At 44.9% G+C, this 27147-nt stretch overlaps 1 protein-coding gene across 1 annotated transcript in view; it reads right to left on the bottom strand.

The window, feature by feature from the left end:
* The window catches only part of CIT (citron rho-interacting serine/threonine kinase), a 171655-nt gene that overhangs the window by 16213 nt on the left and 128295 nt on the right, over positions 1-27147 (bottom strand). Inside the window, exons 24-35 of the mRNA XM_082641760.1 lie at positions 26129-26182; positions 19564-19761; positions 18358-18551; positions 15337-15472; positions 13109-13213; positions 7549-7689; positions 7016-7123; positions 5204-5321; positions 4775-4939; positions 1521-1658; positions 814-994; positions 105-196 (exon numbers count right to left, since the gene is read on the bottom strand). Coding sequence (XP_082497886.1) covers positions 105-196; positions 814-994; positions 1521-1658; positions 4775-4939; positions 5204-5321; positions 7016-7123; positions 7549-7689; positions 13109-13213; positions 15337-15472; positions 18358-18551; positions 19564-19761; positions 26129-26182 — 1630 coding nt within the window. The remainder of the gene's footprint in view (positions 1-104; positions 197-813; positions 995-1520; positions 1659-4774; positions 4940-5203; positions 5322-7015; positions 7124-7548; positions 7690-13108; positions 13214-15336; positions 15473-18357; positions 18552-19563; positions 19762-26128; positions 26183-27147) is intronic.

Raw genomic sequence — 27147 nt, 5'->3', positions numbered from 1 at the left:
TTGTACAAGGCTTGCAACGCAGTCCGGAAAACAGAGCCTTCACGCCAAGACTAGGACACCTGGGCCAACCGCGTGCAATGAGATTCCCCGAGCTATTTATTTACCTTCTCTGGCTTCGCTGTCGTAAATGAGGACTTTCGAGCCCTCCAGGACAATGTACTTCCTGTCCCAGCCTTGCTGTCCTCGTTTGTTATTCCTGGGGAAACAGAGATGGGAAAGAACCGCTTGAAGTCAGAAGAGTCAGGCAGGGGGAAGGGGTGGGGAGGCGAGGGAATCCCGGTGAAGATGCTTCCCCCGAAAACGCCGGGAATGAAGTGCAGGGGCAGGGGGGAAAAACCTCCTTCTACCCTGCTGGGTTGTAGGCTGGCCTTGGAATTCTACTGATGTAAGACACATGAACGGGAGAAAAGCATACACATTTTATTCTATGTGTATGTGGGAGTCTCCACAAGAAAAGAAAGCCCCAAAAGCAGATGGGCCCCAGTGCTTATATACTAAGTTGAACAAAGAGCAGCAACTGTGGAAAGGTAACAGGGTCTGTGTGCACAGAGTTCTCTCAGCTGGGCTTGCCCCGGCCCCCAGGCTTCGGGGATGAGAATGCTTCTTTCCTCCTGGTACAGGAAGAGCAGCTTTTACTTGGGAGTTTTATCTCCTACTTTCCGGGAGAGAAAGGGGAGGTCAGAGTGTCACTTCTGCACCTGCTGTTTTCCAAATGCCTTTAGCTCAGAAGTATCCTTACCCCGAAGCGGCCTGTTCTGGGCCGGCACATCTTCACCACACCCCACCCCAGCCCAAACTGCCTTGCAGCAATACCTGGGCACCTTCATCCACCCTTCCAGGTGCAAGCCGCTGCTGGGCTCCTTGGTCTGGAGACCCGGGGAGTTCATTTTGTCACGGCAGAAGGCCTCAGTGAAGTGCGTGGCGTATTCGGCTGGCAGGCCGCAGGTGGCCGGCAAGCACGTGGAGCACTTGGGATGACACATGACCTGACATTCTAGGGAAAAGCAGTGGACAACCTGAACACACACTTGGCTGATGCGGGACCAGTCCCTGCCTCTGCCAGCCAATCCCCCGCCTGGCCCGTCCGTCTGGCCCCGCCATCCAGGGCATCCCTAACCTTTCCCAGGAGCCAGGCCCCTACGGAGAAGAGGAAACGAGACAGCCAGGCACTCTCGACCCAGTTTTCCTGGCTTCTCCCAGGCTGCCACAGACAGGTGTCTAAAACACATCTGCATGTTTCCCTTGGAGGGAGAGACCAGCCTGACGGAAAGGGGGCTGGAAGCTCACAAAGCCCAAGGCATTTTGCACAGGAGGTTGGAGACATGAGCTGACAACACGTATAAACTCCCTCTTGAACAGGGGAAAAATAGTGTCCTCCCACTGAGACTAAAAACTTGAAAATGAATGCACTACATGATGAGGAATTTAAAAAGGAAAAGAAAAAACCCCGCCCCCATCGGACAGAATCTTAGGTGGAGATGCACAGGCACCCTTCCCCCACGCACAGTAGCTGCTCTTACCAAGACACTTGGATGCCTGGCGCCCAAAGTGCACGGTATCCAGACACACGGCACACTGCGTGGCTCGCATGTTCAGTCCTACATTGAACCGGTGAGGAATGTTGTGGTGCATGCGCTCCTTAAGACGTCGGCTGAATTCTGGAGGAAAATTTTTTCAAAGAAATCATTAAAGTGCTGCAAATGATACCATCAAGAAAGTGAAAAGACGCCCCACAGAACAGGAAAAGTGTTCGCAAATCATCCCTCTGACAAGGAGCTTAGAGAGAATATAGGAAGAACTACAGGAAGAATAGAATATAGGAAGAACTCTTATGAAGCAATAGGAAAAAGACAACCCAATTTAAAAATGGGCAAAAGATCTGAATAGACATCTCTCCAAAGAAGATAAATAAATGGCCAAGAAGCACAGGAAAAGATGCTCAACGTCATTCATCATTAGGGAAATGCAAATAAACACCACAGTGAGACTTTAGTTCACGCTTGCTGGGTTATCCAGACTCAAAAGTATGGAAAATGCATGTTGGTAAAGATACGGAGAAATGAAGGTCCTCATACGCTGCTGGTGGGAAAGCAAATGGTGCAGTCATTTTGGAATCCAGTTTGGTCGTTCCCCATAAAGTTAAACACAGAGTTACCAGATGACCCAGCAATTCCACTCCTAGGTCTACACACCCAAGAGAAGTGAAAACATTATGTAGTCACAAAATTTGTGCACAGATGTTCACAGCAGCATTATTTATGATAGCCAAAAAGTGGAAACAACCTAAATGTCCATTGATGGATTAATACAGAAACAAGATGTGATAACCACACAATAGAGTATTATTCAGCAATTAAAAAAAATGAAGTACTGATAAATACTACAAGATGAATGAATCTCAAAAACATTATGCTCTGTGAAAGAAGCTAGACACAAAAGGTCATACGTGGTATGATTCATTTATAGGAAACGTCCAGGATAGCAAATCCATGGAGATAGAAAGCAGACTGGTGGTTGTCAGAGGTTCCATGAAGGGGGAAATGGGAAGCAACTGCCAGAGAGTATAGGGTTGTTTTGTTTTTTGTTTTTTTTTGGGGGGGGGTGGACCAAAAATGTTTAAAAATTAGAATGTGATGGTTGCACAACCTTGTGAACTTACTAAAAAACAATGAATTATACATTTCAAACAAATGAACTGTATAGTATGTGAATTGTATCTCAATAAAGCTGTTTAAAAAACATTAGAGCACGTTAGTTACGGATTGTAAAATTACTTTAACACTAACAGATGTGTCTAGATTTATATGAACCAAATTGAAATCACTATTATCTGGTTATTAGGAATTAGGTTTTATTTAAGAACACATCACTGGCAGCAGATTGTTAATACAATGGCATAGATATTTGTGAGCATAGAGAAACATATGCTTCTAAGTCAGTTGTTTATAAATATTTTAGTCATAAAAGGTTTGTTTTCCACATGAGATCATGGATCTAGAGCTTTTCAGAATCCAGTTCAAAAATCACTATTCTGAATTACAGAATTTCTGATTATTCAATACATAAACTGACTGAAGAATTCTCACTTCATGCCCAGTTCTTTCATGAATAACCTCCTTTTTTAAAAAACCCAACTTTTAAGCCTCAAACAACTGATTCTTACATTTATAGTCCAGTCAGTTAAAATTAACAAGATTGATTTTTTTCCATTTAGAAGGCCCCCTTCTCAATAGTGACCTAACTAGCTAAAGGCAGCTTTAAATAGAAAAATTCAGGATCCATATTTCTGAATCCAAATTGATTTCTCCATATAATGCTATCACTGTTCCTTTATCAGAAAGTCATGAGGAATACATAACATAAATGCACATTGAAACTGTGAACAAGCCACGCACACGAAGGAGATGCTTCGAGTATTCCAAACTACTCAGGGAGCTGCTCTATGCAGCTTCGTCGAAGGACACGGGGGCCAGAAATGATTTTCCTCTGTGTTACCAGCTCCACTTTGATGACTTTAAGAGTGAAGCTCTTTGATTCAAAGTGTTATGTAAACATAGGAAATGAGATGACATCATCGCTGAAGAAAACAACGACAACAAAATCCCATCGATATTGGCAGCTGAAGGGGGTTGATAGTGGGACTTCCCTGGCGGTCCAGTGGTTAAGACTCCACACCTCCACTGCAGGGGGCATGGGTTCAATCCCTGGTAGGGGAACTAAGATCCCTCATGCCGCACAGCGGGGCCAAAACTAAGTAAATGAGATGAAGTGAGTAGCTGGTGACGCCCTGATATGAAACACCCACAGCTCTACCCCACCCTCTGTATGACTTTCCAAACCACCTTCCTTGGCTGTTTTTAAGTCCTTTCCGTCTCTAGGTGAACAGAGTACCTTTGAGCCCACAAAGAAAACTCCTCACACCACTGGTATAAATTGGCACAAATTACCAGCTTTCAAAATGCACATAACCTTTAACCGGATTGATTTCCCAAGGACTTATCCTACAGTCATAGCACCCACAGAGCTGCAGGGTATTCACTGCAGGGTACGTATGGAAACAAGGAGCTGGAAATAACCTAAATGCCCATCAACAGGGGTCTGGATTAATAGATGAATCATACACCTCCCACCATGGAAGACCACGCAGCCCTCTAGAAGGATGGGGTCGATCCATGTTATTACGAAACTGGCTAAGATAGCATTTTAACTAAAAGAAGAAAGATGTTCTGCAGTGTATAGCAGCGGCCCCCAACCTTTTTGGTACCAGGGACCGGTTTCGTGGAAGACGATTTTTCCAGGGACCGGTGCTGGGGCGGGTGGAATGGTTCGGGTGGTAACGCGAGCGATGGGGAGCGGGGATGACGCTTCGCTCACTCGCCTGCCGCTCACTTCCTGCTGTGCGCCCGGTTCCTAACAGGCCACGGACCGGTACCGGTCCACGGCCCAGGGGTTGGAGACCCCTGGTGTAGAGCATAGTGGGCTATGATATTTACGAAAGACAAAAGGACTGAGAAAAATGTTATTTTCTCCTGCCTCTTAAAGATGATATATTATAAGACACCTACATAATACAGACATGCACTCACATGCATGAAGGACGGCTGGCAGAGCACAGTGGGTGACTCTGGGTGAGGGAACCGGGGTGGGGAGAAGGCTTACTTCTTACTCTTTATCCTTCAGTGTTATTACTTGTCATTTTCACCTTAGGTCTGCATTTCTCAGTCCATTTAAAAAAATGTCGATGCATGTCCAGTGGCCCCTTTTGAGGACATACCCTCTGGAGTCGAAGACTCCTTCCTGCGGCTAGACGGCGGGGCGAGCAGGCTCAGGGCACTGGGCTGGTGCTCGGGCGACCGCACGATGGCGGACATGGCAATCTGCTGCCTGGCGGTGGCCGGCGTGGACGGGTGCGGGTGGTCTGCGGCTTTCCGGTGGGCAGCTGGGGAGAGACGGGTCCAATGCCTTTCGGTTAGCAGGGTCCCCGAGAGGCCCCAACCAAGTGGACCACCCCGGGGGCTGGCTATCAAAGGCCCGAGACCAAAAGGACACACAGGGTGCCTGATCGGCAATGCCGAGGATGCCGTGCATCGTTCAGACGTGGGATGTCTGGGCTGTCACCACGAGGCTGAACTAGTCTCGGCCAATCTCCTTGAGATCGGTCCTCTGCCTCGTCCACCGCACTTGGCGTCAAGGGCGCCCGTACCTTCCTCCCGGGCGGAGCGGAGCTCGATGCGGGTCTTCTGCAGGGCTTCCTCGAGCTCCGCGCAGCGAGCTTTCTCCTTCTCCAGAGCCACCTTCAGCTCATTGTACTGCAGAGGAACCTGTGTGGGCAAAGCAGGGTCCTCTTTCCGTCGACTAAATAAACCCTAGCAATGGAAACAGAGATATCTCCTAACTCCTGGAAATTGGCACTGGGAACTAGTGAAAGGAACCCTGCCTCGGGAGGAGCAGACCACGGGAGCCGGGCGTGTACTCACTGCAAGCGGGTTTAGTAAAACTGGCATGTGAAGGGGGAGGGGGGGACCAAGCCACAGCCCCTCCCAGCCGGCTGGAAAAAAAGTAGGGGCGTGGAAGTTTTCACCGAGAGGGTCAGAGATGCTTGAATTGCCACCACCTCTTCCTTTAGCATTCCCAAGAAGGAGAGCCATTTCCTGAGCCTTTACCCTCAAAAAATGGAAGTGGAGGATGGAAGCAGGAGACATGGTTCAGCAATCCCTCTTGCCTTGAATTTGTCTCATGATGCTTAGTTACAAGACACAGAGATGAGTATTTTTTTTTAAAGGAAGCAAAAAAAAAAAAAAGGAATACTAAACTAATGTCACCACAAGGGGCTTATGCAAAAGCATGCAAATGGAACATGTATTGTACATGGGAAAGAAAAGTATAATGTAGGGTAATGGGAGTGAAGACTAACAAAGAAATACACGGAAGCACCCTGACTACATCAAGTGACAAACTCAGATAACAGTCCACTGATAAAATAAAATAGATTCAGTATCATCAGCACAAACAAGCATGGTCACACAGCACACAAGGAAATCCTCCTCCACAGCCACCACTGCTGCTCTGGTCCCTTCCCGTAAAGAGAACAATGGGACCAAGAGACCGACCGCCTCCTTCAGTCCACTCCCCAGGACCCTGTCATCGGAGGCCTTCCCTGTGCCACCGCCAGTGCTACTTTGGAATCTGGGTGCCTTGGGAAGAAGCTTCAAGCTCCTTAGAGACCTTCTTGAACTGAGGACACATGACCAAACCTTCAGTGGTTCAGGGAAGCATGCTCTGGGCTTATTAAAAATCTTCCCATGTGTGCCTATATCACCCTGTCCATCTGTTTCTTTTGGTCATTGTTTTCAATTTATATGTTACAATTTTAAAGAGATGGAGCCGCACCCCATGGAAGGGACAGCTATCCAGTCAGACACTTTGGGCAGGTCACGTCAGCTCTCCGGGTCCCAGTCTCTTCTTGAGCCAATCAGAAGGACTGAGCAGATGATGGCTAGTTTTTCTGGAGTCCTGTACACATGACCTGAGAATCCTTCTACGGCCCCATACAGATGACCTATTAAAACCTCTGGAATCCTATCCCCATGACCTAAGAACCCCTCTCTGTCTAGAATCCCATACAAGTGACCTGTAATCTCTCCAGAGTCCTGTACATGTGAGCAGGGAACCCCTATGGAGTCCAGGACACTGACCTGAGTATAAACCTTCCTCTCTGCTACCTTCCCCACCCCAGCTGCCTGGGAAAAAACTATCACTGCCTTCACAGAGGAAGGCATGACAACTTTAAAGGCCATGAACACAAAATAGTATATTACAGACTCGAGAGTGATAGCTTCTCTTGAAGAGCTATTCTGATGATCCCAAAGCCTCTTTTTCAACCCCAAACAAAACAAGACAACATGCCTTTTGTTTTCTCTGATGTTCCTAGGATTATCTATCCCAGTGGTCTCTACAGAATCACCACGATTGAGCGAAACTGTCAGCTCCCCGCTTTTCAAACCCTCTGACCCACCTTTTTCTTTTTAGCAGGTTGGTCCATTTTGGCTTGCAGAAAATCGATGAGTTTGGTTTGTTGAGAAATAGTGCCTTCCATTTTCACCTTTTCATGAGAATAGAGAACCTAAAATTTGTGAAAACAAAAAGCACCTCAGACACCGAAAGAAGTATACTTTTAAACTTGGTACTTTAAGAAAATAAAAAATAAAGTTGTTACAATATTAACATATGAAAAATCCAACCCAAGCCACACTGGGCCCATCTTTATTTACTTAGTTCTGATCTTACTGCCCACCATCCCCCCAAAAAAGATGGACTGAAGCACGGACAGATGTGAAAAAGCAAAAAATAGCAAATGGCAAGTAAGAGAATCCAGAGGGTGGTCATGATAGAAACTTCCCAGCTTCTCTGAACGTCAGAGAATTTTCATAATAAAATACTGGGAAAAACACACAACATGAAGATACTGCCCATTTGACCAGACAGATGGCTTTTAGCCATCATGCTTTGCCTCTGCAGACAGTTTAAGTTCCCTTTGCCAGTTCTCACCTGAATGTTCTCTAGCTGATATTCCAGATCACTCCTTTCTGTCTTCAGCAGATCAGCCCGATCTAGAGCTTCTTGTAGCCCTTGAGTCAGACGGAAAATATGACTCTTTTGCATGTCCATCTGCTGCTGTAACTTGGCTTGCTGGTGGGGAGAGAGGCAGGAGAGGCTTCATACCACACACAAAGCAACGTGCTCCCTCACTGTCCCTGTTACAAACTAATTTCAGACATGGCACCAAAAGTTCGGCTCATTCCGGAATGACTAACCGTCTGCTATTCCAAAATGATGCATGTGCAGTTAAAAAGAACTTGCACAGAAATCTCTGATGGCCAGCCACTCACAAGGTGCCCACCACAACAAGAAGTCCAGACTGGTGGGTCTGCCTTCCCAATCAGAGTTGCAGTTAAGGATATTTTGGTACTTCAGAGTACGGGCCATCTGAGTTGACATCTAAGGCAGTGCGACTTAATGCCATGACAGCCACGTTCTGATTTGTCCTTATTTTTTGTTTTTAAGATCTCAATTGCTGTTAAGAGAACTCACTTTGTGATTCTCCGTGTAGAATATACAAAGGGGAGTCAGGGCTTCCCTGGTGGCACGGTGGATAAGAATCCGCCTGCCAGTGCAGGGGACGTGGGTTCGATCCCTGGTCTGGGAACATCCCACATGCCACGGAGCAACAAAGGCCGTGCGCCACAACTACTGAGCCCACGTGCCTAGAGCCCGTGCTCCGCAACAAGAGAAGCCACTACAATGAGAAGCCCGCGCATGGCAACACAGGGGCCCCCGCCCGCCACAACTAGAGAAAGCCCACGCACAGCAACAAAGACCCAACGCAGCCAAAAATAAAAACAAATAAATAAATTTATTTAAAAAAAAAAAAACAAAGGGTCATAGCACCTCTAACTCAAACAGCACCTCGTCAGGGTGTGGGACCAACAAGCCACAGTCGCAGGAGATATTTCTACCACGTGGGGAGGAAGGAAGATCTCAGGTTCAGCACACGTGTTGGTAAAACCCAAGGAAAACAAAATTCTATTTAGGACATTGGAAATCGCTGTGTGCTGGAAGTCTCTCTCCAATTTTTTTTTACAATGGAAGTCAACCAGAAAATAGAGCAGGCTATAAAGATACTGGGTTTATGACTCTCTTTCCTAAAATGCTTCTGTTTCTAAAAAGCAGGAAAGAGCAGCTATCCTGACAAGACGCTGCTTGATTTCACCCAACCCCTTGGGTCCAATCTAACCACACCACCAGTGGCCCAAATACTCCCTTCCCTGGTGGCCTAGACCCTCTGCAGCCTTAAGGACAGAGGGCTGGTAAAGAGCTATAACCATCAGCACGGGAGTTTCCCAGCAGGCGAGGGCAAACCTCGGTGGCCCACGCCCCAGCCGGCCAAAGGCTACTGATGACCTTGGAATCTGCTGAAACCTCGCTACCTTATTTCTCTTCCCTCCACCAATGTTTGTCTTTCCATTTCTACTCCTCACTTGCCCTTCCTCTTGAGAGGCAGCTGATTCCCTGAGGCATCATGGTGTCATGGAAAAGAACCTGGGCTTTAGAACGTTCCAGACCCTGGTTCAAATCCTGACTTTAACTCTTATTAGTCCTGTGACCAGGGGCAGCTCACTGCCTCTCAGACCCTCAGTCTCTTCGTCTGTAAGTGGGGGTAATAACTCCCTTCACTGGCTGACACACCGAGCACAGTGCCCAGCATACAGCACATCCTCGATGAATCTTAGCGCTGCTTCCTTCGTCCGTCTTTCTTCCCTCCATCCCGTTCAGGTGCGCCCCCCTCACCTTTCCATCTTCCTTTCCTGCCCAAACCTACTCCGCCAGCCTCTCCCCATCAGTCCTCCGTAAAGCAGGAAACTAACTTATGATCACCTGCCCTGTGTGCGTGACCTGGAATTTCTGAATCAAACCACAGAACCCCCTAAAATACAGGGAAAGAAAGAGAGAAAACAGCTAAGATAACCTCCTCCAGGGAGCTATCTGTCCCCTGTAGCACAAATGATTACTTCTTGCAAATTATCCGCTTTAGTTTCTCTCTACTATTTTAGGACAACACTAATTGCTAGGCAGGAAGCAGAGAAACAAGTGCTAGGGACAAGAATCTGTTTGGTGACAGCCAGGCCCAAAATATTTCTCTAGAATCAACACATCAACTGTCCATTAGCTTTCCAGGAAATAGGCTACTTATTCACTACAATAGAAAACAAGAATGACATTTGTGCTCAATGAAATGTTTTACAAAACCATTAACCTGCTTCCCAGAGAGACGTAAATGGAGGCTGTTCCTAATCAGTGTTAGAGTGAAAAGAGGGCTCTAGCCATGTGCTTAGATCTGTCCCCCAATTTTATGAGGGTGACAGGAAACTGGGAGGAAGCACAAAGGAACTAGATGACTGAACCAGAGCGTGAAACAACTCTGGTGGCTGGGAAGATGGATCAAAACCAACAAGAGAAGGTTTCATAGGATGGTATCTTTTTAAAACATCAACTGAATAAAGAAAGATGTTAAAAAAAAAAAAAAAAAAAACTTGTAGAAGGGCTGGTGGTGATTTAACAGATTGATGGGTGTCAGCAGCGTGCTAAAGCCACACAAAGAGCCCGGGTCACTGGCAGAGGTATTCAGAGCCCAGAATGGAAGTGGAGATGGCCCACTGTTCTGTGCTGTTCAAACCACAGGGGCTTCTAGAAACTCTCTTCGGAAAGATAAATCTATGAGAAAAGAACATCCCAAACATGGAAGGACTTAAAGTCTTCCATTTAGAAAAGAGAAGGCAATATGGACTGGGAAAGCTACAGAGATATCGAATCAGCTGTCACAGAAATGGTAAAATAAAAAGTAGTAGTTCTCTCACAGAAGCGTCACAAGGACTATAGGAGTTAATTCATGGAAAGTACTCAGAAAGGCACCTGGCACATAGTACATGCTAATTAAACATTAGTTATTTTGATTACTAGTCAAGTGATTTGATCATTAATCAATATTAACCTCCTACTTTGGTTGGAAATATGAGACTACACCCTGTTTTCAAATGTTTTGATGTAACAGAACCAATGGTTGGAAGTTATAGGCTTTAGTTTACAATAAGAAAGGACTTTCCAAGAGTTAAAGGTGCCAGAAAAATGAGCTGGGATGTCTAAAGTCACTCTAAGTTTTGATATTGAGGCCAAGGTTCACCGAAGCCCACCTATGAGGAGGGTTGGGGAAGGGACTCTCTACCTTGGAGGGGGATTAACTCGACAGGATTAGCAAGTGGACTCTGAGCTCTGGCATCACTTCCAAGAGACTAATCGTGCCTGTAAAGGGCAGTGTCAGAAAAGCTTCCGAGGCCATTTCTGGCCCGAGAGAAAAGACCTGGGAGAAAGATCCGTTAGTGCCCAGGACAGGGATAATAAAGGGAACAGAGGTGCAAGTGCTGGGAATTTGCACCAAATGACACACAAAAATTCTTTCCAACTCTGAGACACTGATTCTGACCCCATTTACAAGAATCTGCACCTGATGGAGAGGACAGCCAGGCTAAGCCCCCGGTCTCCTGCTTACAGAGGGCCCACCACAAGCCAGGATGCCAGCTGCGTTCCGGACAATAAAGATTGTTCTTAGTTTCCTAATGGTTTCGGCTGTCAGTGAGATCTGCCTCCCATTCAATGGCAGCCAGACATCTGCTCAAAAAGCCCTCTGTGAGGTGCAGAATGGAGAACTGGAAACGTTCCCAGGTAGTTTTAGAAGTGAGAACAAGGGGACTGAATCAGGATTCCAGCCTTCTCTTCCTAGCCCTGCCGCTGACTCACCATGTAACCTTGGACCAAAGCACTGAGCTGTTGGGGCCAGTGCTCCTTCCTTGGAAGAAAAAGAGGACAGGCGAGATCACTAATTATTTCTGTTCCTTCTGTTTCCAACAGGTGCCTCAAGTGGGGGTGTTGCCTATTCATTCCAGATAAAAGACCATCATTCTCTATCTGACCAGCGGGGTGACTTGTCAACTTCTATTATAATGTTCTTAGTGTCACCTTTGGTGAACTTCCCACCCACGTGTGTGTATGTTTGTGTGTGTGTGTGTGTGTGTGTGTGTGTGTATAATTGATTTTATTTAAAAACTTTTTGTTGTGGTAAAATATACACAAAATTTACCACTTTAATCATTTTTAATTGCACAGTTCTGTGGCATTAAGTACATTCACATGGTTGTACATCACCATCATCCATCTCCAGAACTTTCCGAAACTCCCACCCATATTTTTTAAAGCCTCCTTCTATAAAACATTTTATATTCACCTGCAAAATTTTCACCACACTTTTCGAACTTAATAGCATAGTCATAATATTTCTACCAGCAGAGCCCCTCATGGGCTACAGGTGGCACAAAATAAAACCTCAATTCACCAGAATAGATAATCTGGCTAATTCAACCGTCAGGCTCACTATGGCTTAAACAGAACACTCTTGGAGTCCAACTTCTCGTGAAATATCTTTATAAAGTGCCTTTGTCCTGATAGGTCAATTCTAATGAACAAAGCTGAATTATCAGTGATTCAACCAAACCAGGGCTTTGGTTGGGAGTGGGAAGTTGTCATCAGTTTAAACAGAGATTTTCAGAATTCTGTTAAAAGGTACAGGAAATAACATAAGGAATGGATTGGTTTAGGAGACCAATTTGAGCTTTTCGTTTTGTGTCTCAAAAGCAGGGCATCATTTTTTTAAAATTGAATTAACTGGATGTTCAAAAGCCTTCATGAGATTTGGCACTCAGTGTAATCTAATCAGGTCTCTGCCCCGTGCACAAAGCTAATTACATGGTTGTCCTATCAGCCTGCAAACTTCATATACTTTGGACATAAACTCTAAAGAATAATTTAACTCAATATCCACGTGCCTGCATATTTAATAAACTTCCACTTGGCACAGACTCACTGTGTGCTCGACACGCCATTAAGCACCATTTGGGAGGACACAATGACAAAGAGGACCCCGGCCTTCGTGACACATTTTTTTAACGTGTTAAACACCTTTTAGAAAGTATCCAGGACTTCCCTGGAGGCGCAGTAGTTAAGAATCTGCCTGCCAAGGCAGGGGACACGGGTTCAAGCCCTGGCCCGGGAAGATCCCACATGCCGCGGAGCAACTAAGCCTGTGCGCCACAACTACTGAGCCTGTGCTCTAGAGCCCACGAGCCACAACTACTGAAGCCAGCGCACCTAGAGCCCATGCTCTGCTACAAGAGAAGCCACCGCAATGAGAAGCCTGCGCACCACAACGAAGAGTAGCCCCCGCTCGCCGCAACTAGAGAAAGCCCATGCGCAGCAACGAAGACCCGATGCAGACATAAATAAATAAATAAATAAATAAATAAAAAGATAAGATGAAATAAAATTTAAAAAAAAAGAAAGAAAGAAAAAAAAAGGAAGTATCCAGTGACCACCTTTTACTCTTCCTTGAAAATTTCCACTTTGAAATCTGAACGCCTTAATTTGGATCTGCCCACCTGAAGACAACAGATATTCACTTGAGAGTCCACCCGGCTCTATTTACCTGGCATTTTACACTCACCTCTTCCAGAAGCCTTTGTTTGAGCTCTCGTTCCGTCTCCAGCTTCTGTTGTAAACTTCGGGCGTTCATTTCAAGCATGGCGTGTTTCTTCTCCAGATCATTGAGCTGGACATTTGGAAAAAATTGGCCGTGATACCACATTTAGTAATGTTAGACACTAACAACTTTTGCAAATATCCACAAACCTTCTCAGGTAAAGAATAATCAAGTTCTAAAGGTCAGAACATAAATACTGGTTTTTTTAAAGTATATCACAAATGTCCATGACATAGATAAGCCTTATGTGCGTTATTCTATGAGGAGAGAATATTATTTCTAAGGGATGGGTCATATATAGAGCAGTGACAAGTTCTAGGAGGATGACTTCTCAAGAATTTATTTATCTGACATGCTTTGGCTGAATTAAATAATCACATTCTGAATGCTTACTACTTGCATAGGATAATATCAGGGGCTTTGGATGAAAGGAGAGACAAGCTCTCTCAAGGATCTTACAACAAGTCACAAAGGCAGAGGGTGGCACCATAACTAGACACGTATACAAATAGTGACTGCTTTGTCGGGTGACGATTTTGATAAGAGGTACGGAGAAGAGAAATTCATCCTGAAAGACCAGTCATCAAGAGAAGATGGGGTCAGAATGTCTAGAGCCTTAAAGGATGGGGAGGACTTTGCTATAGAATACTTTAAGAACAATCAGGTAAAAAAAATATCCTTCAAGCTAAACACAAAAGGGTTCATTTATCTCTAAATAATATATTTACTTTCCTCATGGTCAAATAATATATTTACTTTCCTTATGGTTAAAAAATGGTTAAAAAAATTGTAAGCCAACACCAGGAGGGTTCCTGAGTAACAAGCTCTAGCCTTGAATCTGATCATATAATTTCTATGAAATTCTGGTAAGAAAATCATCACAGATGTCCATAAAGATTTATGTTCATCACAGTGTTATTTATGACGGCAAAAACAAAAAAATGGAAGAAGCTCAAATTTTCAACACAAGTGGAATCATTAAAATAGGAGCCTTGGGCTTCCCTGGTGGCGCAGTGGTTGAGAGTCCGCCTGCTGATGCAGGGGACACTGGTTTGTGCCCCGGTCCGGGAGGATCCCACATGCCGCGGAGCGGCTGGGCCCGTGAGCAATGGCCGCTGAGCCTGCACGTCCGGAGCCTGTGCTCCGCAGCAGGAGAGGCCGCAACAGTGAGAGGCCTGCGTACCGCAAAAAAAAAAAAAAAAAAAAAAAAGGTGCCTCTGTGTAATTGATGTTTCTAGAACTACACGTTCAAAAAAGATTCACTAACTCAGGAAAAGCCCCTAGTTATGTGATGTTTAAAAATTACGTAAAGCTGTTTACATAGTAAGAACCTAAATTTATAAATAAATATTTATATGTATATACAAATTCACCAAGATAACAGTGATGACAGCTTACCAGTCATTTTTTTCTTTACTTTTCTGTGGTTTCTATATCTTCCACAATGACCCCAAATAATCACTTTTATAATCATGAAATTACAAAGTTACACAAAATTCAGAGGTTAGATTTCTACTTTATATTATGTGTGTGTGTGCTTGTGTGTGTGTGCAAAGGAGTGCGTATGTATGAGGCTATGCGTATACGTGAAATTCCTCGGACCTTTTGTTATCTATAATATTGAAGCACCTATTCGAAATCTCTTTTAAGATTATTAGATAAAAATCTCCAAACACTGGTATGTCACTTTGTAAATACAGGATACAGAGTGCTACGTGGACAGAACACGTGTATTTCCAACGTGAAATACTGAGAACCCGCACCATCCTCAGATCCTACCGTGTCCCTGGACTTAGAACCCAGAGAGGCTGAGGCTTCCTGTCATTGCAGCAATGGAATGAGCATGAGTCCTCAACACTCCCCACTCCCCAAGGATGTTCGACATTAGACCCATGAAGGCTTCTAGAAATCAGATGCCAGAAAGCAAGAGTGTTGTGCACCCAGATCAAAATCTCGACCTCAGGGGCCCTGATGGGCAGATGTGAGGAAGTCACTGACCGACTCTGATACCCTAGTACCTGCCCCCCTCACCCACACTACTGGCAACAGAGGGCGGCCCACGGGGAAGCATAATCACACGACTCTGTTTATGAAACATGCTGACCATTGATCACATGTGACTGTGTGTCAAGCATACCTGCTAAAAGGAGGTGCATACGTGTATCTAAAGAGCAGGAGGGACAGGGGCTGACCTTGTCGGAGAGACTCTCGGCCTTCAGCTTCTGTTCCTTGAGAGCCTGCTGCAGGGCCAGAATCTCAGCCTTGTGCTCCTTCACTGCCAGCTCGACCACCTGGCGCGACTCGGTGATCCGCTGATCGGCCCTCGCCCTGCGAAAAAACACAGGCGCGTTCAGAAGCCCCACCATCGCCACCCTGCAGGAAGGAAGCTGGTCCAGCTCGGGCCCTGCTAAGCAACCAAACAGACTGCAGGCTGGCGAGATGCCCAACCCGACCCCTTGTTCTGAATCATGTCTTGTTTTCTGACCACGTTCAGAGTGAAGATGTGACCCACTTCAGGCCCTGGGTAAAAATACTCTTCACAGGTAAAGTTCCTGTGAATATATACGCACTTGGAAAGGCTGAAGGCGATAAGGCATCTTTCCAAATGCAACTGGGTTGGAGAAGACGTCACAAGACTGTCACACCCTCCTACGGGAGCGGGAAGGGAATGAGGGCCTGCTGAAGGAACACAGGGTGCAAAGGGCCATGCGAGGCCCCATGTGAGCAAACATTTCCTCTCCTTAAAGTACATGCAAGAGGTGAAGTGTTCTGGGTGCTCCTCAAGAAACTGAAACTTGAACCTGATGGATGTATCAATATCTGTCAATAAGGTGAAAGAATAGAAAAACTGGAAGCAAACTAGAAAAATCACTGCCCCTCCCCCCTTTAGGTCTTATGCTTTGCTGCTTCCACACCTGGGCTTGTACAGGCTCCTCCACTGGCAGCTCTCCTTCCCCACCCGACAAATCCAAATCTTACTCAGACTTCAAGGGTAAACTCAAAGGCCATGTCCACCATAGAACCTTTCCCAGTTTCCCTCTCAGAAGCAACCTCTCCTTGTTGTCCCCAAAGCATAAATGTACTTCTCGCCTGGCACAGCCCACTCTCTATTTTAGGCGATAAATAGCTCAATGCATAGTTTACTTCCTCCACTAGACTCTTAGCCTCTTGAAGACAAGAATTAAGAATTATATTTTACTCATCTCAGGTCCCACATAATACCAAAATAGAGGCAGGAAAAAAACGGGGGTGGGTAGCCAAGATCTTTCACAATTGCCCCTGAAAGTATACATGAAATGTCTTCCCAAGCACAGCCCATGATTACACCTTCCACGTGTGATTGTGAATTTCTTGATGCTATGGTCAGATTCCGTCCCCAAAACTGTCTCTGAAGGATTCCAGAAACAGCTGGCATAAGAGCTGGACTTGCAGGTGGGAGGGAGGGGGTCTGTGTGAGGGCAGCCAGAATGTATGGTGAGGATGGGGGAGCCCAAGAGTTTGGAGGGAAACAGCAACAGGAGGTCTTAAACCAGCAGCCCCCTTACATCAGCAAGTACCCTGAATGGGAAGATGTCTAAAAGGGGAATATTTTTACCAGTTTCTCTTGAAACTTATAGGTCCTCTTTGCTTCCAGTCTTTTCTAGTTTGATTAAGCACAGATTATACATCCAAGACTGTGATGAGTCTACTCTATGATCAAGCAAATGTGGGAAACACTAAAATGAATCTGATAGAGTCCTAATAAATGATAAATATTTCCAGGTATAGTTTATCTTGCTTACAGAGTTCAGAGTGGACTTCCCTGGTGACGCAGTGGTTGGGAATCTGCCTGCCAATGCAGGGGACGTGGGTTAGAGCCCTGGTCCGGGAAGATCCCACATGTCATGGAGCAACTAAGCCCGTGCATCACAACTACTGAGCCTGCGCTCTAGAGCCCACGAGCCACAACTACTGAAGCCCGCGTGCCCTACAGCCTGTGCGCCGCAACTACTGAGCCCATGCACCGCTACTGAAGCCCGCACGCTGCAACTACTGAAGCCCACACGCCTAGAGCCTGTGCTCCGCAACAAGAGAAGCCACCGCAATGAGAAGCCCGTGCACCGCAACTAAAAGTAGCCCCCACTCGCCCCAACTAGAGAAAGCCCGCGTGCAGCAATGAAGACCCAACACAGCCAAAAAAAAAGGAGTTCAGAGTACCGCAGGAAGGCAAGTTTCAGAGGAAGGTGATATTAGCGAGGTTATGGGGGAGGGATAGGATTCAACTGGGCAGACATGAAGCCACGGGGCAAATACCAGCCTGTAGGTGTCTCTGCACAAACTAAGAAAGGCACGTGTTCTTTAAGACTGTTTACTTCCATCTGTTGGTAAACCGTCATAATATACTGATTTTGTTAGTGCAGACACTGCTGCCGTGAGCTGTTAAACTGTCATAATAAATCTTCCTATCTATGACGTCTTCAGTGCAAACAGCATCCCCAGCAGCATGCAGTACACAACCCTCACACCTGTGACCCCGGCAGGAAGGGAATTCTATGCTGGGAGGACTGTGGGAACTCAGAGAAAAGATACTACCTGAACTTATTTCCTACCAAGAAATGGAAAAAAAAAAACCAAACCGTTCTTATAGAGCAGTTGTTCTCAAACTGGGGGTGATTTTGCCCCCCAGGGGACACTGGGCAATGTGTGGAGATGTTCTGGGTTGTCACACTGTAGGAGGGAGCAGCTCCTCGGGTTTAGTCAAGCCCAGGGGTGCTGCTTGGCAGCCTGCAGCGCACAGAAGAGGGCCCGCGACAAAGGATCACTCGGCCTGAACTGTCAATAATGCCAAGGTTGGTGTAGAAGGCAGGCTTGCGTCCCAAATGACCAGGATCGAAACAGTGATGGTCTTGCTACATGGTCACAGTGATTAGAAACCCGAGAAAAGAGTTTCTACAAAGAAAGCGCTGAGATATTCTCCCTGCTGACCCCCAGGGCCCTGCATGGGGTAAGTGGTCACCATCTACTGCCAAACGGCAGTGCCTGTATTTACAACGAGGATGACGGACCCATTCTGGTCTGCACAAGAGTCTCCCAGTTTTAACACTGAAAGTCTTATGTCCCAGGACACTGCTCAGTCCTGGCCAAGCTGGGACAATCGGTTACCCTGCTGGTAGCTCTGAGGTGGATCCTGCTCCTGTCACCTGCCACAGCTTTCTACCAACAGGAAGTCCCACCTGCTCTGCTTCTCGGTGTCCAGCATCCTCTGTAACTCTCGAACCCGACACTCAAACTGGGACTTCTCGTCACCAAGGACGCTTCTCCAGGCCTCCCACTGCCGCTCTTTTTCCAGCAGCTCGTCGTTCAGGGCCTCCAGGTCCATGACCTGCTCCTCCAGCATTGTGCAGGTGGTCTTCAGAGCCTCCATCGTCTGCAAATCAGTATCACTGAGTTGTGCTTTGTATCAAATGAGGATTTCCCAGATGTTACTTTTGTCGGATCAGTTTCAGAAAAGCAGGAGTTTCTAACTATGGTCTGAAAGACACTATCTTTTTCTCCTACAGAATGAGGGGACCAGACAAGAATGGATGAAGGGCCATTTCTGCCGTCATCTTATAGAAAGAACCAGGAGGAAGATCAGGGAAAAGAGACCACACTTAACAATAAAGTGGCTCGGGAATTCCCTGGCGGTCCAGTGGTTAGGACTCTGAGCTCTCACTGCCAAGGGCCAGGGTTCAATCCCCGGTAGGGGGAAATAAGATCTTATAGGCCACGTGGCGCAGCCAAAAAAATTTTTTTTAAATAAATACATAAAAATAAAGTGGCTCACAGAAGCATTCTATTCTATTTTTAATGGTTTTAAATCAAAATCAAGAACAACCACACACAGGACTTCCCTGGCAGTCCAGTGGTTAAGATTCTGCACTTCCACTGCAGGGGGCACGGGTTCCAAAGGGATGGGGAACTAAGATCTTGCATGCTGTGCAGAGCGGCCAAAAAACAAAAAAAAAAACCCCAAAAACCAACTACACACTTCTAAAAGCCATTTTTAAAACCCACAAGCCTTCAAAACACAGATATGGGGCTTCCCTGGTGGCGCAGTGGTTGAGAGTCCGCCTGCCGATGCAGGGGACGGGGGTTCGTGCCCTGGTCCGGGAAGATCCCACATGCCGCGGAGCGGGTGGGTCCGTGAGCCATGGCCGCTGAGCCTGCGCATCCGGAGCCTGTGCTCCGCAACGGGAGAGGCTGCAACAGTGAGAGGCCCGCGTATCGCAAAAAAAAAAAACAACAACAAAACACAGACATGATTATAAAAAAGAGCCCTTTTACTGGACAGGCTCAGTCTGAGAACCCTTGGGAGAGATACAACTGGCATCTGCTCTAAAATTTAAAGGGGTTCCAAGTTTCCTGGGGAAGTCTCTGACACTGTTTACAATCCTTACTTGCTTCTGACTGGTGAGCTGCATCTCCCTCTCCGTGATCTCGCGGCGGAGATGGTCTACTTCACTTCGCAGCTGTACGATCTCGTCGCTGGCGCCAGAGGCCTCATCAAGTTGTTTGGACAAGTAGAAATTTTGGTTGTTGAGCTCAGCGTTGTCCTCCGTCAGCTGGTTTAGCTGCTCCTCCAGGTCTGTGATTACCTAAGAGGAAAGGAATCGGGTTACGCAGCAAGCAAGTTGATCTGAAATGAGAAATTGCTTCTAGAGCCATCAGCACTTGAACCTACGTGATAATGACGATCAGTGTGCAACTCACGTTTGCCCATCCAACCCCTGTGAGCCAAACTCAATCTCCCACACCCGCCCCCTTAGCGCCCAAACACACATATGCTGTGGGAGAACAAGAAATGTCTCGGATTCTTTTCTGACTCAGGATTCATCGGGAAAATATGGTAAAAACAAATCAATCAAAAGTGCCTGCCATATGGAAGGGGCAACTTTAAATGAGATCAAGTTCATGGCCGATAATAGAATGTGGAAGATGCAAACTGAGGAAAGAGGAATAGTAGAGAGACTGGTATCACAATCTGCTGATTAGGCTAAAACGCCAGGGACACCATCTACAGGACATTATCCTGGGAAACAGTCTTAGAAAGCAAAATAAAGTTCTTATCACGAAAGACTGAGTGAAGGACACTAAGAGTTATTTTAATAATATTTTAGGCAATAAATTTAAGTTCATGCAACAAAAGAAAAAAAAATTTAAGGGACTCTCAGAATAATCCTGAAAATATAATACTGTATGTCAGCATCACTTTAAATGGTTCTAATTATGCAGCTGGCTATCAGAAAGTGGGAAGGCATGTATATGAAACTGTCATTTTACTGAGAGAGATTTAACCTGGTGTTACTAAATGATTTCCCTGCTCAATGGCGGAATGATTTCAATTTCAGTGCATTTAGCTTTCCTGTTCTCTTTGCTGAGGTTTAGTACCAGCACTTGCAAAGAGCTTTTATATATAATACTTGAGAAGTTTAAGGGCAATTTTCTAATAATAGCTGGAATGAGGCGCACTGGCGGTAAATTAAATTTTACGTAACTAAAAGGAGTAAATTAAAAGGAAATGCCTCTGAGCCTATGGTTAATTTTTTCCCATTTTCAAACCTAGAGTAGACTTAGTTTTAGTTTCTGAAATGTTGCCATGACTAACTCCCTATTTTAACCTACTTTGACTATCAATTTAAAAAAAATCTTCCCAGGCACATAGAATTAAAGAACATCAATTAAGTAGATTTGTTCAGTGTGGCCACAGCTTTTCATTTTGTTAACTGTGCTGATGAGCTTTTAATGCAGTAAGTGGTCTAGTAATTTGTATTTTAATATGAAAAGCCATGTTAATTCCTACAGTTTGTGTAATGCTATCAGCTACAAGAGGGGGAATAAAGGTTATCTGGTCAGGTTCTTGGCTAAACCTCCTTCTTTATCGGGGTAAAAAAAAAAAAGGAAAAAAACTGCAAGTCCGTCACTCTTAGCAGACACTTCTGCCACACAGGGAACCCTGTATCACCCTCTGTGTGACGTGGTTAAATCTCCCGAAAGCAGAAACAATGAATAAACAATGCAGTAAACCCATTCCTTAAGATGGTTTTCCTCCTAGACTGCAAATGTCTCCACTGTGCTTCCTTCTACTTCTGCCCCCAAAGGAAAACAACGAGACTGATGAGGCAAACTGGCCTGGAAGCTGTGCTATAAAATGGATTCTGGAAGCCCCAAATAAGCCACCTTCAACTTGCCTGGGTTGGTTTCTCCAACTGACATGGAGGTAAATACTATATTGACTACCTCCTCTGTTGCTCTGGTTTTAATGTTTTGGCTTTTTCTTGCGTGCTATTCTACTTTAACGCATCATGTGAAATACATGGGATAAAAATTAGTGACCAAGATGTTGAGGCATCAATGGTGCCCCATGGGGAGCAAACAGACTACAGAAAATCTACCCACATAAGAATATATATGCTGCCAAAATAATTTACTTGTCATTCAAAGACATATTTAAGCCTTTGGGTACCTACTCCCTTTGACTCATGAAAAAAAAATGCAATTTATAATAAGCCCATTTCTGCCACTCCTTCTCCTCCTCCCCAAATTAGATTATAAAGTGCTAAAGAAGAAACACTCGAAAAAAGTCAGGGAGGTGCCAAGATTACTACTCTCATTTCAACTGGCCATTGGAGTAGGAAGAGTCCTTCTATTTCCTGTCGTCACCCCGTTTTCAAGGGGTCTCTGACTTGTGTTTACACTTTGTGATGATTGGCTCTGTATTCTGTCATCATCTCTATGTTGCCTGTTTGACAAGAGGAGGATTAGGTGCTTGCACGAAGCAGCCGAGGCCTCGTGAAAGCATGTTAGCGCATTCGGACATTTCGTATGTTCTTCCTGCCCAAAAGCCGTAACACCTTGAGCGTGTGGCTCTGTTGGAGTTGCTGGAGTGTTAGACACACACAGATATTGGGCGGACCTGAGACACAGGCAGTAAATTAATGATCTCTGTGGATAAAAAAAAAAAAAAAAGGATAATAATGAGCTATCTGTGATTTTGAACCAGGTTATAAGCAAAGAGAATTCTTAGGTCTACTTTGTGGGTATATTCTCTCCACACCAAGGGCAAATGATCTGTTTCCTGTATTATGAGTCTCTTAAGCTTTCAACCCCAAGCATAGAAGGCAGGAAAGATAAACTGCAAGGCTGATTCCATCTTAGTGGTAAAAAAAAAAAAGATGAGGGAGATAGTTTCATAATGCAAGGGCCAGCAGAGCTTTCTTCTATGCTGTTTTTACAGATAAGAGATCTTGGTACAATTCTAACAGAAAACAGGGATACAAAAAAATTATCTACTCTCAGTGTCCAAAAAAAAATTTTTTAAAGCTCTCTATTTGGGGTTATCTGTTGCTTTTTAAGTACACCTAGTGGTTCCGAGATACATATGTTACCTCTCACACCTGACTGGGCAACCAGCAGAGGGAACGCTACCTGGTACATGTCCAAGAGCATGTTGGGGGTGAAGACACCAGCCAGACAATGAGTATCGGGCTGAAAAGACACAGGGCTGACATCCTATTTTAATGCCTCGTTCCTTCTTGAAGGCAGTTATTTGCATATTATTTATTTTTAATCTTATAGCTGACAGATTGATTCATAATTAAAACCATGTCATATGTTGGCCCACCAACTCCTCTCCAAAACAGACTTAGGTAGGGTTTTAGGTGCCAGATTGAATCAAATCCTTTTTTTAAATCTCTTCACAATATAGAAATGGCCTGAGCTCGAAAATCTTACCGCTCATGAGCTTTTTAAAAGCTGCTAACTGGGAGCTCCAATTGATTGAGCTATTACAGGAGTTCCCACCGGTAACAAAGATGACATTTCCCAGCGGCGACAATCCTGGACAGCACCAACGAGAAAGGAACATCTATCGCGCTCTCCTAAAGTGTCTATAAAGCAGCCTTTGAACTTGAGAGAGTATAACTGAGATCTACCATTGCTGCCAAGTGTTGTTCTAAAGTGGTGGTTTTCAAACTTTTTTAAGGAGCGGGACCGTTTTCTACACAAGATTCTGTGGTAAGTCCAATATAATAAAAGGATAATAGCAACCAACACTGATTAGTGCATTCTGTGGACCAGGCCCTGTACAGAAACCAATGCACCATCTACTTCTTGCAGGAACCCCAGGTATTATTACCAAGTGTCGGATTCTATGACTCAGTGTTTCCTAGGTTTTACTGTTTCTGAAATCTGAATGTATATTGCAACTAAGCAGCTGTCTCTCTTCCCTCACCCAGCCCCACAAAGAGCAGTAATTAAATGAATTATGCATCTTACAATCAATGGTGTACTGAAATTGAGGACATACAATGTCATCCCATTTCATGGACAAAGAAATGGAGCCTCAGGAGTGTAACATCACATAGGTTACCAAGAGACCAATTTAGAATCTGAACCAGTCTATCTGACTCCAGAGCATGTGGTTTGGACCCCCAAGCTACCCAGCTGCCCTAGCTGCACTGTGGGTGGGGATCACTTTCTTGGGTTCCCCCTCCCACTGGGAGAGGTCCCCAAAGGCTTCTCCACAGAATGCCAGGGGTAAGTAAAGGAAGGATTAGAAGTCACTGTGCCAGAAAAAGCAAATTTGAGGGATAAAGAGAGTACAAAAGTTACGTAAGAAAGTAATCAAATTTGTTCTACATATTGGTATATTCTATTAAAACTACACTTGCAATTTTAAAAATGGGGGAGAGGGAGGATTACAAAGGCACACGAGGAAGCTCTTGAGGGTGATGACTATGTTTGTTATTTTGATTGTTTTGCTGATTTCACAAATATACACACATTTCAAAACTCATCAGGTTACTGTACTCTGATTATCCCTTAAGCTGTAAAAAGAAAAAAAGCTGTAAAAAAAAAAAAAAAAAAAAGATGTTTAAAAAAAAGACTAAAAAAGGAGAAAAGAAAACTCCAGATGAATGGAACAGGATTACTGATGTACACATTTAAAATGCATCCAAGTTTATTTTAGGAAAAAATAGTAATGTTAAAAAAAAAAAGTTACAGTCCTAAAATGATCTATATTTTATTCAGTGATCATTTATGAGCATGTATGTAATATAAGCAAATAACTCTTGTGTAAAATAAGAAACCAAGATAATAAGAAACTAAAAAAGTAAGGCAAAAGAGTACAGGAACAGAATGCATCAACTCCTCAAGGAAGGGAGGAAATCAACAGATAATGCTAAGGCAGGCTCACCCTAGATCCAGCCACTGGCAACAGGAAACAGACCTAAATTCCATCTGCCTGGTACCTACTAGAGTGAAACAGAGGCACGTCCCATGACCTAGCTATTCCACTCTTGGGTATATGCTCATCAGAAACAAGGCCTTACAGCCGTCAAAGGACCTGTACAGGAATGTTCCTAATAGCTTTATTCCTACCAGAAACAACCCAAACATCCATCAACAGGAGAATGGATAAACAAACTTCAGTTCTATACGCACACTGGAAACACGACACCGTAATTAAAATATAACAAAATCTTGATGGATGCAACAACATGGATGAACCTCAGAGACAATTTAAGTAACAAAAAAAGCTAAACCCAAAAGACCACATCTTCTATGATTCCATTTATATGAAGTTCAAGAACAGGCAAAACTAAGGTGTGGTATCAGAGGTCAGAATACTGGTTACCCTTAGGGCAAAGGATGCTGATGGGAAGAGGAGAGGAGGGAACCTCTGGGAGCTGAAAAGTTAGGTATCTTTTTTTTTTTTTTTTTTTTTTTTTGCGGTATGTGGGCCTCTCACTGTTGTGGCCTCTCCCGTTGCGAAGCACAGGCTCCAGACGCGCAGGCTCAGTGGCCATGGCTCACGGGCCCAGTCACTCCGCGGCATGTGGGATCTTCCCGGACCGGGGCACGAACCCGTGTCCCCTGCATCGGCAGGCGGACTCTCAACCACTACGCTGCCACCAGGGAAGCCCAAAAGTTATGTATCTTGATCTTTGTTGTGGTTACACAAGTTGTCTATACACATACAAATCCATCGAGCCATATGCTTAATATTAGTTGCACTTCATGTACTTTGTTGTGTGCATTTTATACCTAAATGAAGCAGGGGGCAAGAGCCGGGGAGCATATACCAGGACTTAATGTCCCATTTATAGTAGGTAAGGAGGAAAGAAGGAGTTCATTACAAGAAAAGAAAATATGCCTATAGGAGGTGGAGGGGTGTTTCTGGAAAGTTACAGATGCAAACAATACAAATGGAGAGAAGCTGACTGAGAACTGCCTAAGGAGGTAACAGAGCAATGAAAGGACCAAAGAAAGGAAGTAGAACCATGAATAAGGACAACATCCCTCCCTTCTGAAAGGGGCCTATTTTAGTCCCTCTCTCTGATCAAAAATAGACTCCGAGTTTCCACTGATCCTACCCTATTACATAACCTATGAATGATGCTTATCTGCTCCTGGAATTGACTTCTCTCAATAGACATAACGACTCCCAAAGAGTCCTAGATTCTGAATTTGCATGTTAGGAAGCCAGATTTTGCCTGTTAGGAAGTTAACCCTTCTAGATTCCCCAGGAGAAGAACTTGTTGGTCTTCCCTCTCTGTAGAGGCAGTAGGGTGGAGAAGCCTGACATGTCTAACTGCCCCTTACCATCCAGGGCCAGTCTCAGACAGAACCTTCTAGATTGGAGAAGGGAGGGGAGCTCCAATGGGACTTCTGTTGCAGCTACTGAGATCTATTAGTGGTTCTGCAGTGAGAATTATTTTGACCATTCCAACAAGCCTTCCCCAAACACGAAGAATGGTTTAATTTTTTTTTTAACTGGCAGGAACACAAGACACGGAAGTTATCTGAGGCTCAGAAACTTCCAAATCAGTTGGACCGCATTAACTGCTTCAATCTGGAAGTTTATATCAAAAATCAGTCACTGATATTAGAATGAGACGTCCCCCTTTCCTTCTCAGTTTTAGTTTCATGTTATTTTCATCATCTTTGGTTAATACTCACAGTACAGCTGTTACGGAGGGCATCAAATTTGCGCTGGATTTCATCTCTATGTGCCTAAAAGGTAAGAAAGAAGTCGATTGTAAATTTTTCATAGGGTGGAATACAATTCTACATGCTATGGGTCAAATAAAGAAAATCACAATTTGTCTAAAAAAGCCAAGACTGTTGCAGCTGCCCCAGCACCTTTTTTTCAAAGAATTAAGCAAGTCATACCCAACAGGAGAAGCAAAGTTACAGGAATACACAATGACTATTAATAACAATTAACTATTTAGACCACACATGACACCCTGTACAAATATATATTTAACATTCATATTAAAACTAGGGACTAGTGGAAGAAAGGAAAAAAACATAGGATGAAGTTTTACTCTCCTTTATTTGTCTTCCTCCCCATTCTTTTTTTTGTTTTTTTTTTTTTTTTGCGGTACGCGGGCCTCTCACTTTTGTGGCCTCTCCCGTTGCGGAGCACAGGCTCTGGACGTGCAGGCTCAGCGGCCATGGCTCAGCAGCCATGGCTCACGGGCCTAGCCGCTCTGCAGCATGTGGGATCTTCCCAGACCGGGGCATGAACCCATGTCCCCTGCATTGGCAGGCAGACTCTCAACCACTGCGCCACCAGGGAAGCCCTTCCTCCCCATTCTTAATCTTTTCCTCTTCCCTCCAACTGGCTGCCCACCACTGCCCCACCCCCGCCCCCAAGCCTTCTCCCAAGAAAGATACAAACACACATATACAGGACAATACCCAGGACAAAGTAGGGACTTTTTAAAAAATTAAATCCAAAGCTGCTGAGATTCAGAAACCCTACATAGACGTTGAAGTAAATATAAAGATTTTCACCAAGGCAGAGGCGCTCTAAACCAGTAGCATCAGTAGACACTATGGCAAGATACAGCATATCTGGCCTCACCTTCATTCTGGTGCGGACAGGTAGAAAATAAACAAGGGCAGGATTACAAACAGTGACAAGTGTTATGAAGGAAACGAACGGGGCCTAGGGAAAAAGAATAAGGGGG

This window comes from Mesoplodon mirus (genome assembly GCF_964341445.2).
Source record: "Mesoplodon mirus genome assembly, chromosome: 13".
Taxonomy (NCBI): domain Eukaryota; kingdom Metazoa; phylum Chordata; class Mammalia; order Artiodactyla; family Ziphiidae; genus Mesoplodon; species Mesoplodon mirus.
This window is presented reverse-complemented; position numbering and strand designations above follow the sequence as displayed.